General features: G+C 45.0%; 1 protein-coding gene across 2 annotated transcripts; it reads left to right on the top strand.

Moving 5' to 3' along the window:
- Positions 1-563: 563 nt before the first annotated feature.
- Positions 564-15,462, top strand: tbc1d10b (TBC1 domain family, member 10b). 2 transcript variants are annotated; one of them, XM_086185181.1, is made up of 10 exons: positions 564-1,012; positions 1,894-2,889; positions 3,518-3,617; positions 5,373-5,480; positions 7,422-7,528; positions 7,809-7,923; positions 9,823-9,888; positions 9,974-10,163; positions 10,361-10,515; positions 10,926-15,462. In XM_086185181.1, exons 2-10 carry the CDS (start codon positions 1,913-1,915, stop codon positions 11,826-11,828), a joined length of 2,721 nt encoding a protein of 906 aa, XP_086041307.1. In that variant the 5' UTR covers positions 564-1,012; positions 1,894-1,912; the 3' UTR covers positions 11,829-15,462. The 2 variants fall into 2 exon arrangements, with proteins under 2 accessions (XP_086041307.1, XP_086041308.1); XM_086185182.1 differs by lacking the exon at positions 564-1,012 and adding an exon at positions 1,020-1,203.
- The last annotated feature ends 766 nt before the right edge of the window (positions 15,463-16,228 follow it).

Here is a 16,228-nt window from a genome sequence, read left to right as displayed (position 1 = left end):
TTTTGTTTGGAAACTGGGGTTGATAGCACACTGCTGTACCCGGAATGTTCATACTCTCCACAAGTGAGAAGTACAAACATATTACCTAATGCTTGATTCAACTGTATTTGTTTTCCTGAAATTATTTCACTTTTACGTAAGCCTATATAATTAGTGAGCAGAAATCCATTTTTTAAAAAGTATCTTAAAACGTCAATCAGATAGACCAAAGAAAAGGTACAATATATCGCTTGGGTAAAGCTCAAGTACTTCAAAGTGCAGTAGGCTCCTTCTAAAAATAATTACAAGACTTCATATTGTCTCTAATCTCTACAAAGCAGGGTAATTGCGCCATCTGCTGGTTTATATAAATAATTGAAATACTGATTGGTTTTCTCCAGTTAACTTAACTCCAGTTAATTCAAAGTAACCTTCCTTTTTTAATAGCCTGTGTCATATATATATATATATGTGTGTGTGTGTTTAAACATTGTTCGAAAGCGATAATATTTGGAGGGAAGCGCTGAGACCGCTGGGGAGGCTCCTCTGCGGGTACGTGCGTGTGCCCGTCGACGTTACACGGGCACACGCACGTAGCTGTCAGTAGGAAATGCAGGCGGTTGTTGGATGTGTCACAGCCGCCTTTCTATGATAACTTAAAACAAAGAAAGTCTGTTTTTGTTGACGGTCAATAAGATGCTTGTTTGATTATGTGAGAGTGGTCGCAGTAAACCGCGCGTGTGAGTGGAGTGACGGCTCGGTAGCGAGGCTAACAGAAACAGGACCCTATCGGCTCATGCTAATAGTTACATTAGGCTAAATTGAGCTAACATAGCTAGCTGGTAGCTGGCTAGCTTAGCGACCGCAGGACGTCTCTGTCAGGTCCGCTCCCAGCTAGCGGTGCCTTCTCCCGTGTTCTTTGTGTTTCAATTCACGGAGGAAGTTGTGGAGACGGAGCTGTGGCGGGGGGTCCTACGGGCAGGAACCACCTGGCTTTCCAGGCGGACGGATCACAGTGATACGCCGGTCGTGGGTGAGTTGAGTAACGGAGTTGGGGTAGTGGTTGACCGGTGCAGCCAAGTGGCCAAGGCCGTGGACGCTGCATTAGGAGGGCCTGGCACGAAGGAGCATGTTGACTATTAGCTTCTGGTAAACCATCATTCCTGTTTGCTCAATCGGGAAGTTGTGTCGCTTCGAGAGAGGCCTCCAGAGAGGATATGCCAAGTGAGTGTGTGGTGTTGTTACCAGTTAGCATGCAACTGATAGCGGTCTGTAGACTCCACCACCTGCTTCATCAGCAAAGGATCACCGTGGGCGCTTTGTTGTGGGTGTTAAATACCCGTGCACCGGTATTAGACTCTGTTATTGTAGACAATGTTTTGCCGCCATTCTGACTGATAAGCAGGTGAATGTGCATTGTGGTAATGCGGAACACCAGAGTTGCTACTTATATAATTACAAGCTTTTATTTATTTTTTTTTTTTTGCAATGTGAAGTTATTGAGTGCCGAGGGACGTTACTGTGTAATAGAAATGTAGTTGCGGGTTTACAATTGTACCGTCCTTTTACTACTATAACCACATTATTAGCCATCAGGAAAGAGGAAGTACTGCCTTACGTTTATTGATGCTCGTTAGTAATATTGTTTTTTATGTAGAATCACTGTTCTGAAGTTGTAGATGCAGATTCTGAATTTATCTTTGAATAAGATGCATTTATACCTAATTGTTTTGTTTTTATCAACATTGTATTCATATTATGTGTCAAGCATTGACTTTTAGAGTTGCAGGAGTAATGATTCCTCGTTTTATCCACTATGCAAATGTTGGTGGGGCTATTTTTTATGACTGATGGACTGACAGCTGTTGCTTAACTTAATAAAAGTCACCTCCAACACTTTATCTGTTTGTAAAGGAGAGATCACCGTGGAACCATGGCTGAACTCTACACCCTATCCCCATCACCACCTGCGTTAGGTGATCCTCATGCAGCTCCATCCATCCCTCCCACCTCATCAGCTCTTCCTGCTGCGGAGACCACCAGGGAGATGCCCGTACCCAAGTCTTCCCTCTTCAACGACAAAGCTTTGACTGGAAACACTCCCGCAGCACAGATAGGGGGTTTGACCTCACCTCCCCAACCAATCTCGAATCCATCAAAACTGGCTGCTGAGACCCCCCTCTCATCACTGGTACACGAGGCTGATCCACAGAGAGGAGAGTCAACGGGGGAAGATGCAGAGCCTGGAGCTCGTGTTATGAAAGAGGAGTCAATGACCATTAACCCAGCTGCTACAGAGGTCTTACATGCTCCAGCAGAGACCCAAGCACTGTCAAATGAAGCATCCGCTCAGAGAGAAGCACAACAGGCATCGCCCTCTCCTGATATCTGTCCAGGTCCTATCCTGTATCCCAGTGTACATGTCACCCACAACCCTAATCCTGTAATGGATGATGCTCCATTCACAGCGAGCCACCTCCAACCTGCAGGCCCCGATCTCTCCACAGTTCCTCTTGTCTCCACTGATACTGCAGCTGAAGAGGAGAGAGCTCCGCCATCTCCACAAGCACAAAGCCCTCAGCTTCCACCTCTGTCCCCAAAGCCTGAAACAGCTAGCGAAGCCATGAAAGTAGAGGAGCCTGGCACCCCTTCCAGAGCAGAACACCCCAGCCCTACAGTCCCATTGATCCACGAGCCAGCCCCTGCTCTCCAGCTGCCCAACCCCAGGCCGGCCCCTGACACTCTCAGCTATCTAGAGTCAGCCAGCCTGATGTCAGGGACATTGGAATCTCTGTCTGGGCTGGGAGAGGACGGAAGCTCTGTGGGCTCGGACTCAGAGATCAATGGCCTGGCTGTCAGACGCACTGATAAATATGGCTTCCTGGGCGGGAGTCAGTACAGTGAAGGCAGGTAGGTGGCGACTCTGCAAAATATTCCCGGTACACCTAACCACCATTGTTATGAAATTTGGCATGTAAATGTCTATTTCAGTGACAGGGGGGAAAAAAAAAACCCAAACACTTCCCCTTTTTACACTGTTTCCATGCTGACATACAGTGTTTACCTCATGAGACATGAGTTTATGGCCATTGGAGACTTTTACACAAATCAAGTCAAATCTGTCATTTTGCCCTCTGTTTATTAATGTTGTCCTCCATCTACCTCTCCCCTCACCCTCTCTTTCCTGTTTTTCTCTGCTGTGTCCAAACGCATCTGTCCATCCCTTATCTGATGTTACTCTGACTCACATAATGCTGAGAGCGCTTTTGTGACTCAATGTGCTCTGACTGATTCAATGCTTTACTCCCTCACACCCATCTGCTCTCAGGTTCTCCTTTCACGAGATGCGTCTGTAGATTCTGTCTGATTTTTTTTTTTCACTTTTCGAATAATTCTGGTCTCTACTATCTGAATGTAAAATATAGATGAATGAGAGAGAGGAAGTTGTGATATATTGTCCAAGTTACTAATCTATATTTAAAAAAAAAAGGAGCACTTCCGGCTATGTCAATGATGTCATTATCTGTTGCTGTTACAGTGAAAAAGAAATTCGAGTTGAAGTGGCCAGACAGAGGGAGATGAAATGGATCGATATGTTCAACAACTGGGATAAATGGGTCAAACACCGCTTCCAGAAGGTACGCGTGTTTGCCTCTCAGATATTTATGTTGTAGGTTTTATTTTTAATTGCAAGACATCAGAGGATGGACTGCTGACCTGCCCAGGGTGTACCCCGCCTCTCTCCCAAGAGGCTGAGATAGGTTCCAGCTCCCCTGCACTGTAGCGCTGCGCACTCAGAGATGTTGATAGGTTTTCAATATAGTGAGTCCCCATGACCCACAGGTGGTGATTTGTGTGGGTCCCTGGGAAATTCAATGGGTCCCCAATTAAAAAATGTATTTCTTTCTACTTCTTATATTCTTCTATTGCTTAAATTGTAGTGTTACACTCTCTCAATGGTGGTATGGTAAGGTATGGCTATAATTAGCAGGTATGTTCAAAATGTTTTTTTCGCCATTAAAAGTTGTTTTTTATTTTTTTTTATTGCCACACAGCCACCACCGGAATATTTTTTATTTATTTCGTTAGAGCACGTCCCCTAGACGTTAAACCATCGAGTAAACACAGCATATAACAGTTGAAATGTGAATTTATTTACCACTAAGAAGTCCGTATCTTTAATTGTTGAAATGAAATTGTAGTTGTTGTTGTAGCGGCTAAACTAGCATGTCGCGATACTGTACTCAAGGGGATCATGTCTGCGCTGAGTTAATGCGCAAAGGGTTGAAACAGCGCTCGTCAGGTCCGCTGACGGCGAGGTTTCTTTTGCTACTCAATGTGATTTTAAACTCTTGTTGTTGTTTACAATGTGTGGTTTTTCATGGGAAAAATGAGGTGTGTCCCTGGGACGCATGGATAGTGAATTTACTGCGTCCTTTCATATTTTAATGCGTCAGGGATGCAGGACGCGTACCGAACAACATCACTGCTTGTTCTTCAATCCAAATCACAATATGGCTGATTGTAATATTTGTGAAAAGCTAATTGAAATACCTTTTTTGAGGGAAATCCTGCTGCAGAGGTGCACTTTGGAAAACATCTTTGGGTGAAATGGATCCAAACAGAAATCACACTGTTATCAATATAATGGATTTGTCATTAAATAAAAGAAAATGTAATAATTAGATAGAGAATTAGATCCCTCTTATTTAAAAAATCATGTTGCATGTTGATAACCATAATGACTATTTTTTTTTTTTTTTTTTTTTTTAATGTCCATATTGCGGCATGGCTCAGGGGTAGAGTGGCCGTCTAGCAACCGAAGGGTCGCTGGTTCGATCCTCGACCCCGGTGACCATGTCCAAGTGTCCTTGAGCAAGATACTGAACCCATAATTGCTCCTGATGAGTAGGTTGGCACCTTGCATGGCAGCCTCCACCATCAGTGTGTGAGTGTGTGTGTGAACGGGTGAATGAGACGACACTGTAAAGCGCTTTGAGTGCCGCTAAGGTAGAAAAGCGCTCTATAAAACTGAGTCCATTTACCATTACGCAGCCCCACGATACAGGAGAAGCAGAAGTGAGAATGAATGACTACAAGTGACGAGTTGTTTTGGAAACAATATTACACTGATTTATTCTTGCTTAGCTTTGCATGTTTGAGTTGGGAAACACATGTTACAAAATTCCCTGTATTTTTTGTGCATTTGTCCTGATAAGCAGGCAAGCAGACCCATTACAGTGTGTGTTTATTGACGTTAATTAGTGCTGTACAAAATCAGCAGAATGTGAATTATTCACCGAATCGTGCCGCACTAGTTTCATGCATAATGAACCGGTTATTGACATTCATTAGTTGGTGATAAGTTTGTTTTCTTGTGCATGTTTTTGCAGGTGAAGATGCGCTGCAGGAAAGGGATTCCATCATCTCTCAGGGCCAAAGCCTGGCAGCTGCTGTCCAACAGCCAGGAGCTCCTAGACGCCAACAAAGATAAATTTGAGGTATTATTGCTAATATATGATTAACCACATTAATGTCGTCATCACCACAAACATTTTGAGAGTCTCTTAGTCCTGAAACTTTGTTTTAGATCAGTTATTCTTAAATACAGTTGGAGTTTTGGTTTCAGGTCTTTGTCTTTGCTCTCTTTGTAAAGTTGTTTGTAAAGGAGTTTCTGACATTTAAGAATATGCAGCAGAAGTTCCACTCCCTAACTGGGAACCATTATAAAGAGTGGCTGAGTTGGGAAATGGCATCCCCAGTGGTCGTAAAGGGACGCAGGCGCATATGTAGGACGCTGTAAGCCTCTTATCAGGACCTGTAATCCTGCCTGTCAGGTCCCTGACTCTGCATTCATGCTGGGGGGGTGGGGGGGTCAGCTGGGTCTGGGTTCCAGCAGTCCACTTGTATTGTTCCTGGAGTGTTTTTCTGTTGTGATGTTGCCTCAAATAGGGAGGGTATGTTTTCACTGCAGTTTGTCAGCTCTAGTTGGGCAGAAACTTCCCATCCTATTTAAATGAAACTTGGTAGATGGCTAAAAGGTGGACCAAAGAAGAACCCATGGAATTGTGAAGCAGATCCAGGCTTTTTCCCTCCCACTTTATGATACCCTGCGATGGGGTTGCACAGTCAATCAAGACGATTGCAATACGTCCAACTTTCAAAGCGCAGTCAGGCAGCATTTTTGTTAAAGACTCAAACAAAAGAGTGTTTTAAACACAGCGTTGTGGTTCTCCTTGCACATCACTTCTACAGAAACATGTTTATTTGATAAAGATCCACACAAAAAGAACACCTGTATGATTTTAAGGGGGTTTTCAGTAAACAGAATAGTGATGTGAAAATAAACATTCCCTCTAATCACACATATCAAATCATCATCCATCCATCATCCATCCATTTTCCACTGCTTGACCTGTTGAGGGTCGCGGGGGGTGGAGCCTATCCCAACAGCCTTCAGGCGAGAGGCGGGGTTCCCCCTGGACAGGTCACCAGTCCATGGCAGGGCCAACACATATAGACAGACAACCACTGGCTCTCCCAGTCACGCCTACGGTCAATTTAGAGTCTGGATAAACCTGGTCCCCTCTTGATGTCTTTGGACTGTGGGAGGAAGCCGGAGTACCAGAGAGAACCCAGCAGGAACAGGGAGAACATGCAGACTCACCCAGAAAGATGCTGTGTTCCAGCCGGGGCTTGAACCTGGAACCTTCTTGCTGTGAGGCGACGGTGCTGACCACTGCACCACCGCGCCGCCTCCAATCATGATATCTGTCCAAATGACTGCATTTAGACACTTTCTCAAAATTGTTCAGCCCTACTTTGCAATATAGGTCTGTTTTTTTGACATTTTTATTGGCTTCTCAGAACACAAATGTTCTGTATCATATATCTTTCTTTAATTCTACAAACTTATTACTTACAGCTATGAAAGTCTTCACGCCTTAAATGGATTTGGGTCGTCCATGTTTGTGTAACCTAAGTGTGGTGTCGAGTGTCACAGCCAGCCTTCCACACTAAGCTGTTCTAAGTATTCTGTATTGACACAGGATTTATTTATAGTCGATTTGATTGATGTAAATTAATTTGGGGGAACAATTTAAAAAAATAACAATCTGTCACATGGTCATGTTCTTGTCTTGCATGACTAAGTGACCGTCACTACACGTGTTAGGTGTCATGGATGAACCCGATGTATTTCAGGCCTCGTAGTCCAAAAGACTGATGAGGAAATCCATCCAGCTTTGCGTGATGGGAAATATTTTGAGGCTATTGCCCTTGTTGGAGGTCTGCACTCTCTCCTTTCTGTTTTTTAATTGTGTCATGGTCGCATGCAGAACTTAACTGTTAAATCCACATTGATATCTTGCATAAGGCTAAGCACCCTGAGTTTGACTCTTGATCTACTAATGATTTGCCTGTTTGTTTTTTTCCCCCTGGAGGAACTGGAGAGAGAGCCAGGAGAGGCTAAATGGCTGGATATTATAGAGAAGGATCTACACAGACAGTTCCCCTTCCATGAGATGTTTGCTGCTCGCGGTGGCCACGGGTAAAACACACACACACACACACATCCTCTGTTTGAGTTACATATGAATTATTCACACACAGTTACCAGAGGAGCACCTGAGTGCACACAAGCCTTGTACTTGTACTAATGTTCATGTATATGTCAGGAAATATACAATTCCTCGGGGGAAAAAAATCATGGATTTTCAGGATATAACCAAGGAAAAAGTGACAAAATATGATAGATGGAAGGATGTGAACAGGTCATATATTTTGGTGGTCTTTGCCACTGGGTAATGTCGATGTTTTGTCTCTTGCAGGCAGCAGGATCTGTACCGGATCCTGAAGGCGTACACCATTTACCGGCCTGACGAGGGCTACTGCCAGGCCCAGGCTCCTGTGGCTGCAGTGCTGCTCATGCACATGCCGGCTGAGGTCAGCACTCTGCTCAGTCGATATAAACCTGAAGATGTAGGGCTTTTTCTCACCCAGCTCATCTGGTCAGGACTTTCTGTATTTTTGTCTTTGATGCAAAAAAAATTACAGGAGTAAAAACTCTCCTTGGACTTTTCCGGACTATTTTTGGACCAAACAATCGGACCATGGTGCTCCTGAAAAGTCAGCGCTTGGGCTGTTTCCAAATGAGCCTTTAATAGAGGAAGCAAACCAAAACAGTGCATTGTGGGTGGAGAACGGATGCTGGTAGTCTGAGGGTGGAAGGGAGGGAGGGAGGGAGGAGCTCTGCCACATCAGAGAGAGAGAGAGGGGCTGCTGCACGAGAATTAATTAAAGTACTGATAAAAATCAACTCTACATTCTTCCATTATTCCAATCCCTTCTGTCTTGTTAATCTTATTGCAGCTTGATACATGAAACAGAATTTGATAAAAGCAACTGAAGCATCACAATCTGCTGCTCTGCCTTCAGAAATATTCACTCCAGTAGACGAACAACCAGCACATTCTGTGGTTTCTTCGGGCGAGTGAGCAGGTCTGCACCTGAGTTTTGGTTCACAGCCGGTCACTTTCCATTTGTTTCTCTCACCAGACATGAGAGATATTTCACTGGGGTTCTTAACCAGATTAAAAACCAACAACAGCAGACTTGTCCCACTTCTGAAAGGTGACTGAATAGACTGTAGATTTAGGACTCTGGCTGGGACAGGTTTCTTTGCTACGTGTGAACTGACAAGTAACCACAAGGACCGCTCTGTATTCTGACAGTTCGTTCACACCCATATACATAAAAGGGTGTCAGCTGTGTGAGAATGCTGTGAGCTAGTTATGCTCAAGCAGGTGTGCGTTTTATGCAACACTGTTATGTAACAGTTTAACAGTTACTGCAGAGGATGCCTCTGGCTGGAAGGAAAGCACTTTATCTACAGAAAGCGCCATCAGCGTCAGTTGAACAAAAGGAAAGATTGTGTATTTAAGTCACAACCATGAAACCATGCGCTCGAGCTCAGCCAGTTCATTTGGTTTTGTGCTGATTATAAAAGTTCGAAAATTATTCTTGTGTTGGCTTGCTAGCGTAGCAGATTCTTTATGAGCGGAGGGGACAGGTCATGGGCCTGCTGCTCCTCTGCTAATTTAGGTTAAGGAGTTCAAAATATCGTTTCTGTGGGTTTCCTGTTTGATTAAAAAAAACCAAAAAGTTTAAAATAATTGCTTTGAAGAGATCAGCACAGTTCTCCCCGTCCTTATTCCAAACACAAGTGTTTTATATCAGCTGTGGAGTCCAGAGTCCCTGCAGGCCAGGGCTGCTCTCCACAACAATTTTTACATTGGAGTTTAGATTATTGCGGTAAATAAGCTCTCTGGCAAACAAGAGATTATGAGACTTACAGCGGGATCATCACTTGTTCTTCGCTGAACACCACTTCCACCGTCACTATCTAATGTCAGGCTGTGACCAGACAAACGCCACTGCTAGTTTCGCTCTTCTTTCTTCTATGCGTTAGTCGTGGTGATGTTTCATGTTGATGACAAACTCTGCAGTCCTTGTTTATGCGCTTTAAGATATTAAAGCTTCAAAACTTGCAACTGTAGTTTTTACTGATGTGTATTTTACAATGAAGAACAAAACATGGAAGTATCTGAAGCCTAGTGTGAGCCACTGATCTTTGACCAGCCCTCGAGCCAAAAATATTCCAGAACTCCACCGACTTTGAGACCGACTCACTTCTGGGTTTTAGAGCTACTTCCTGTGCAGCTCCGTTAAAGCTCTGTTATAATATGTTCCTTTTTGCCCTCAAAATAGTGGTAACTATAAATTTGACAGTGTAAATTGTCTTAGACTGGCTAAACCTAATTTTCATGTGGATCTGTTACACAGCAAGCCTTCTGGTGCCTGGTCCAGATATGTGAGAAGTACCTTCCTGGCTACTACAGCGCTGGGCTGGTGAGTCAATGAACAAAAAGTCTGTTTGTGCTGCGCTTGATGTCAAGATCTCACTCTTATTGAATCTGTCACACGTCTTTTTTAGGAAGCAATCCAGCTGGATGGCGAGATCTTCTTCTCTCTGTTGCGGCGCACTTGTCCTATGGCTTACCGTCATCTCAAGAAGTTCAAGATCGACCCGATTCTCTACATGACGGAGTGGTTTATGTGTATCTTCTCACGCACTTTACCCTGGGCCTGTGTGCTGCGAGTGTGGGACATGTTCTTCTGTGAAGGTACGAATCACGTCCGAAAAAAACATCTCTTCTTAATTAATTAATTTCCAAGTATCTACGACGAATGACAATCTCATCAGAAGTTGTGGTATTACAGTCCACATTTTTGTTGCTTGCTTGATGTTTTGGGTGGTTTGTGAGTTTTGTGGTTGGGCGTGGTTTGTTTTGACAGAAGTAACTTGAGTGTCTGCTTGTAGGCGTGAAGATAGTCTTCCGTGTGGGCTTGGTGCTACTGAAGCAGATGCTTGGCTCGGTGGATAAACTGCGGGAGCTGCAGGGCATGTATGAAACCATGGAGCGCCTGAGGAGCATCTCGCCTGACATGATCAGAGAGGAGATGCTGGTACAGGAGGTGGGTCCCAGAGCATGACCATAGGCAAAAGCTGCTCCTGCTCCAGTGGATCCTTAAAAAGTCTGAAATTAGATTTTCAGAATTTAAGGTTAGAATATATAAACTCAGACATGATCCTGGATCAGCTGCTTACAAAAAACACGTGGAGTGCAGTGATCATGTTTTAGAGTCAAAGCAGCAATGCTTGTTTAGTGTTGCAGTTTTGTCAGAACTGCTTTGAGAGCTGGTTTGGGCTCCTGTCCATGGCTCTGATGCACATTTGTTCTGTTTAAGAAGCCTTAAATTTCATGTCACGGTAAACCCTGTGTGTTGTTACTCAACAACACGCGTTGTGAGTCACTTTGTCCCGTAGTGCCCCTCAGTCTAGTGATCTTTGCTTCCTCTTTCTGTCTGTCTGACGTGTCGTCCAGATCATTTTGCTCCCAGTGACGGAGGCACTGATAGAGCGCGAGTGCAACATCCAGGTGAGGAAGTGGCGGGAGTCCAGAGGGGAGCTGACACACCAGCCAGGCCGCCGCCTCCACGGTACGAGGGCCATCTATGAGTACAAACGCCGCGCTGCCTCCATCAGCTCCGGCGGCAGCTTTTCTTTCCTGGCGAGTTCGATTCCTCCACCAGGACCCCTCAGGGCCTCCTCCAGCTTGCTCTCACTCCCAGGCTTCCGCAAGTCCAGAACACCGTTCCACTCCCAAACCAAGAAAGGATCCTTCTCAGGTCCTTCAGGAATGGAGAGCATGATGCCTCCATCACCACCTGTAGGAAGTTCAAGTGGGGGTCGAGGCCCCAGCCACAAACCACCCATTCCTCCAGGGGCAGGACAGAGGGCAGCTGCACCACAGGTTCAGAGCCCACTGGTTGGCTCATCGCGTGGGTCCGCTCCAGCCCCAGAGGGCACCTCGGTGCAGCCTCCATCACCAAATCAAAGCACACCACCACCACCACCACCACCTACTACTCTGTCCCCTTCTCCTTGGATCGTCTCTGAGCAGATCACTCCAACTATCCCCTCTCCCACTGCCAACAACGCTCCCCTCTCGCCGTGTCCAGATTCAAAACCAGTGGCAGACGCCCCACCTGGAGAGGAGGATGGCAAGAAAAAGAAGAAAAGCAAAGAAGACAAGAAGAAAGAAAAGGAAGATGAGAAGAAAAAGCTGAAGGAGAAGAAGGAAAAGGAAAAGGCAGAGAGAGAGAGGCTGAGGAAGGAGAAAGAGCGGCTAGAAAAAGAGAAGAAGAAAGGAGGGAAGAAAAAGGACAGGGGGGGAGGAGAGGCCGAGGACAAAAACGGAGCTGCAGCAGCGAAAGATTCGGCCTAGTTTTCCACCCTGTCGTTCCGGGATGAGGAATAGGGACGCTGAATTTAAAAAAAAAAAAAAAAAAAGGAGGTCAGGGGGACAAAAGAGAATGATTAATAAAACAAATGGGTTGTCTTCCTGTAGAATCCATCATTATGAAGACTCAGATGCAGGACATTCATGGAGGAATCTGGATCTCGGTTTTAATAGCACCTCGAGGGGCTTTTTGCACCTCACTCAATGCTATCACTTAGACGGGACAAATTTCCTTTTTCAACTGGAGCATGGGCTGTGAGCCACAATAATTTTCAGGATGTCACAGTCATTATCTTTTTAGGTTTTTTTGGTTGTTTTTTTTTTTAAATCTGTTTTTATTATTTTAATCAGAATGACGGCAGTGGTTTGAGAAGCATCAACTGAAGGGATCGTTGAACCGAAAGCTTGCAAAAATAGTTACGGTGCCATAGATAATGTAAATATAGTACATAGGATCCTGTTAGCACTCACACACCCTGTCAGCTCTCAACTCTGGTCACTGGGGGGAGGAGAAGACCCCTGCAACGCAGGAACTGAAGACAGAAATGCTCATAATTTTGGATGTTGAGGATGTATTTATTGTCATGTTAAATGTTGTGAGTGCGTGCCTTAATAGTTTAGTGAAACGTGTTACTGTTCTGTGTGGCCTCTCCAATTTTCAGCCTCAAAGTCAGACCCTCATAATGATTACGCTCCTCTGTCATTGGAATGAATCTGATGTGAAACAGAGGGATGAACACCGACATGAGGAGGTAGAGACCTCAACCACAAACGGAAGCCATGGAGCGGTGGCTGTTCACTTTGTGTTTTTTTTTTGGTTTTTTTTTAACCCCCGATGAAACGAGGGGAGCCGTTTATTGTTTTGAGTCCAGTTCTCACTTTCAAAGGAACATGCCAACTTTTTGGGACGTAAGCGTGTTTGCCGTCTTATACCTCTGTTAAAAGCCATCCACAAAAAAAAAAGAAAACCTTTTTTGGCCTTTCCCCTCGTCCACCGGTTGTACATCACCAATTCCACCTTTCAAGTTGAGCTGGTCATTGCTTCTCCCCCCCTCTACTGCTTTGGGGAAGACTGGGGACCCCCACATCCAAGTGGAGGTGCATCTTTTCACCTAAATGGCGAGGAGTTTCACTAGGATTCCATAGTTCACGAAAGGATCACACTATTACCCAGAGTCCCCCACCCCCACCCCCACCCTTAAAAAGTGCCCTGAATGACTTGCGGAGGTGCTAGTGAGCAGGACACGACCCCTCACCCAGCTTCTTGGATGCCTAACTAAGCTGAGGCCAACACAAGGAGCCCAACCAGCAACCTCCACGTTGGTTGGCAACACTACCGGGGGCCCCGGATACACTTTCCTCCAGAATGGATTTTAATATAAATAGCATTTGTTTTGAGTACATCAAAAATTGCAAGACATTGTTACGCTAGTATCGGATACACTGGAACTACTTTCCAGATTGGACGCCGGGATTTGACGCAGCACTTCAAAACTTGTTGAGTGGAAGAGGGACTGCTGCTCCGAAGCAAGGCCGACTTTGTCAGAGAGGATGGGAAGGATTATTCCAGACAAACCAACATCCTTAACCTGATTCATTCGGTGACTTTGGACGGAAGCACACCAACACTTCCCATCCACTCCCATTCATCGTGCTAAGCTAACTAGCTTGGGTCTCAGTTCCCCAATGGAACTCAGGAGAGAAGTATGTCCGTCTTCCCCGCTGGCTCTGGAGGCGATGAAAAACAAGAATATTTCCCAAAAAGTTGGCGTTCTTCTTTAAGTGACTCGAGCATGATGAGTCAGTATTCTGGTCGCATGTAAACATGCAACACCCAGCGAAGACCAGGCAACAAGTCCTGCAGACCAAAATACCCACCTGTCAGTGTGATACCAGTTTGCTTTTGTGAACAAATACACCTTTTATTTTTGCCAAATTTTAATGTGGGTGAAGACCTGAGTTCACTGACCCATCAGAATGTGATTTCAAGAGAGTAAAGAAAATGAAGGATGACTTTTGCACTTGTGGTTTTGTCACGAATCCCCACTGAAGTCGACCACTCCGTTAGGGTAGGGAACGAGAAGGGCGCACTCCGCAGAGCGCAAACCTCCGCCAAGGCTGGTTTAACAAACAAACAAACAAAAAAGATGGAAATCTGACCCACAGTTTAACGGCCTCTTCAGCTCATACTACCCACTCCTGGAAACTGGGTTTCGTATTCAAACGAGCTCCTTGGCGGAGTGTCAGCAGGCCGGTTTCACAGCTTGAAATCTGTGCCTTGATGACCGATAGGAAGCCACTTGAATGGAGGTGCTGCGCGTGCCAATGTAGCATTGACCTCTGATCGTTGACCTTTGGGCTCTGATGTATTTATGTATAAAGTGGTTAATTTAATCAAATATAGTATATAATTATTATTATTATTATTATTATCATCATCATTTTGGATCGAACTATTTTTCTATGAGAGTTAAAGACACCTGGCTGACTGGAAGGATGGCTGACTGCACGGCGTGTCGTTGCAGGGGGAATCATTTAAAAATGTTTATTTTTCTTTGCACGTTCAGTCCTCTCTGCTTCTTCACAGCTCCCTCGCATGTCTCCGCTGTTGTATCATTGTGGGTCAGCTGAGGTTCGCGAGTCTCCACCTTACCGGTGCGCGACGTTGGCGAGTGGGAGACGAGTGATGTAGACTGAAGTTTTGGGAGTGGAAGGTCTTAATCGTACTGTGTAATATGCTACGAGGTGATTTGAATTGAGATCTTGAACATGTCTGTCTCACCGAGTTGTGTACATTCATGATGACTAACTCCCTAACCTATTTACACTCAGTGTTCTGTACTGTAACATATTTATGCATTCATTAAACGGCACTGAACCCCATCAGTATACAATAAATGGTGCCAGCTAGTTAGTGTAAAACCATTTGATGGCAAAAACATTTAACTGTACTGTTTTTGTAGGTAAGGAGTAGAGGGACTTTTGTGTAATTGTAGCCAACATGTCCTCCGTGTCCTTTTATTTCAGTGTATGGGTATCACACACCCCCTCCTCCTCTTCCTCTTCCTCCTCCTCCTCCATTTGGACGCCAGTGCTCCCCCTGTGGGCACAGATTAGAGTAGTGTTAGCGAGGAGAACCTGAACACATCTATGCAAGCCTTCCTCCGTCACGACTGTTGAGGCGACAGCAGCACTGATTTCACCTCAGATTGTGGTGGGGGGTGGGGGAGAACCGAATTCTCAGCTTCAGCACACTTTCTAACCCAAACACCCCCCCACCCCTGGGTATTTATGAGCAATACATCCTCTCGGTTTCAGAGGGCTCGAGGAGGCGCGGTGATCAAATGAATCTCACGCCTGCTGATGATCCCCTCCCGTGGAATCAGTGCTCAGCTCTGCAACACTGAGGACGAAATCCATGTCTGTCAGGTCCTTTGTGCGTTTCTGCATTGATCTTAGAAACATTCTTGATTTCATTTAATTCAGAACGACTCCGCTGACGCAAAAAATACAAGAAGAAAAAAAAAAACACACACACACACACACACACGCCTTTGCGCTGGTTTTTTTTTTTTCTCTCCCCATACTGTTTTGTCTTTTATGTTTTTAAGTTTACACGTCACTCTGGCGAAAGTGAAATAAAATCGTAGCTAATTGAATTCATTCCTTCGGATCTACAGCTGATGTATTTAATTGATGAAGATAATGACATTTGTGATTAATAAACCATAATATATTAAGTCATCTGGTCGCTTTTGTCCTTCTTGCCGTTGGTATTTGTACGATGAAACATAAAGGGTCTTTGTTTTTGTTAATCGGTGGAATCTTAAACATCTTTTTTTTTTATTTAAGCTAAACTGAAACAGGTCATGAAATCAACACCGGCCTGGGTCGTTGGCGCAAAGCAGGGCTCCTGCTCCGCGTTGAAGTGGACTTTGAGATGAAATGTGTAGGATGAGGAGGTTCTTTCTCTGTCATGATAAAGTCTTTGTATCACACCCAGTATGTTTGAGTGACGTAACTGGAATGTGAGGTAAGTACTGTGACACACACACACACACACACACACACACACACACTCTCTCCCCACCCCAAGTAGAAAATTTGTACGAAAACAATCCAAACCATGTGGACTTTGAATTTCGGTCAACTTGCAAATTGTATGAAACGATGAGAAATAAGGGCGGCGGCACGGTGGTGCAGTGGTCACCACTGTCACCTCAAGGTTCTGGATTCAAGCCCCGGCTGGAGCACGGGGTCTTTCTGTGTGGAGTCTCCATGTTCTCCCTGTTCCTGCGTGGGTTCTCTCTGGTACTCCAGCTTCCTCCCACAGTCCAAAGACATCAAGAGGGGACGAGGCTGATTGATACTCTAAATTGACCGTA

Source organism: Aulostomus chinensis, chromosome 18 (assembly GCF_037954235.1).
Source record: "Aulostomus chinensis isolate RoL2024-O1b breed Wild chromosome 18, RoL_Achi_v1.0, whole genome shotgun sequence".
NCBI lineage: Eukaryota > Metazoa > Chordata > Actinopteri > Syngnathiformes > Aulostomidae > Aulostomus > Aulostomus chinensis.
Note: the sequence above shows the minus strand (reverse complement) of the source record. Positions and strands in the feature narration are given on the sequence as shown.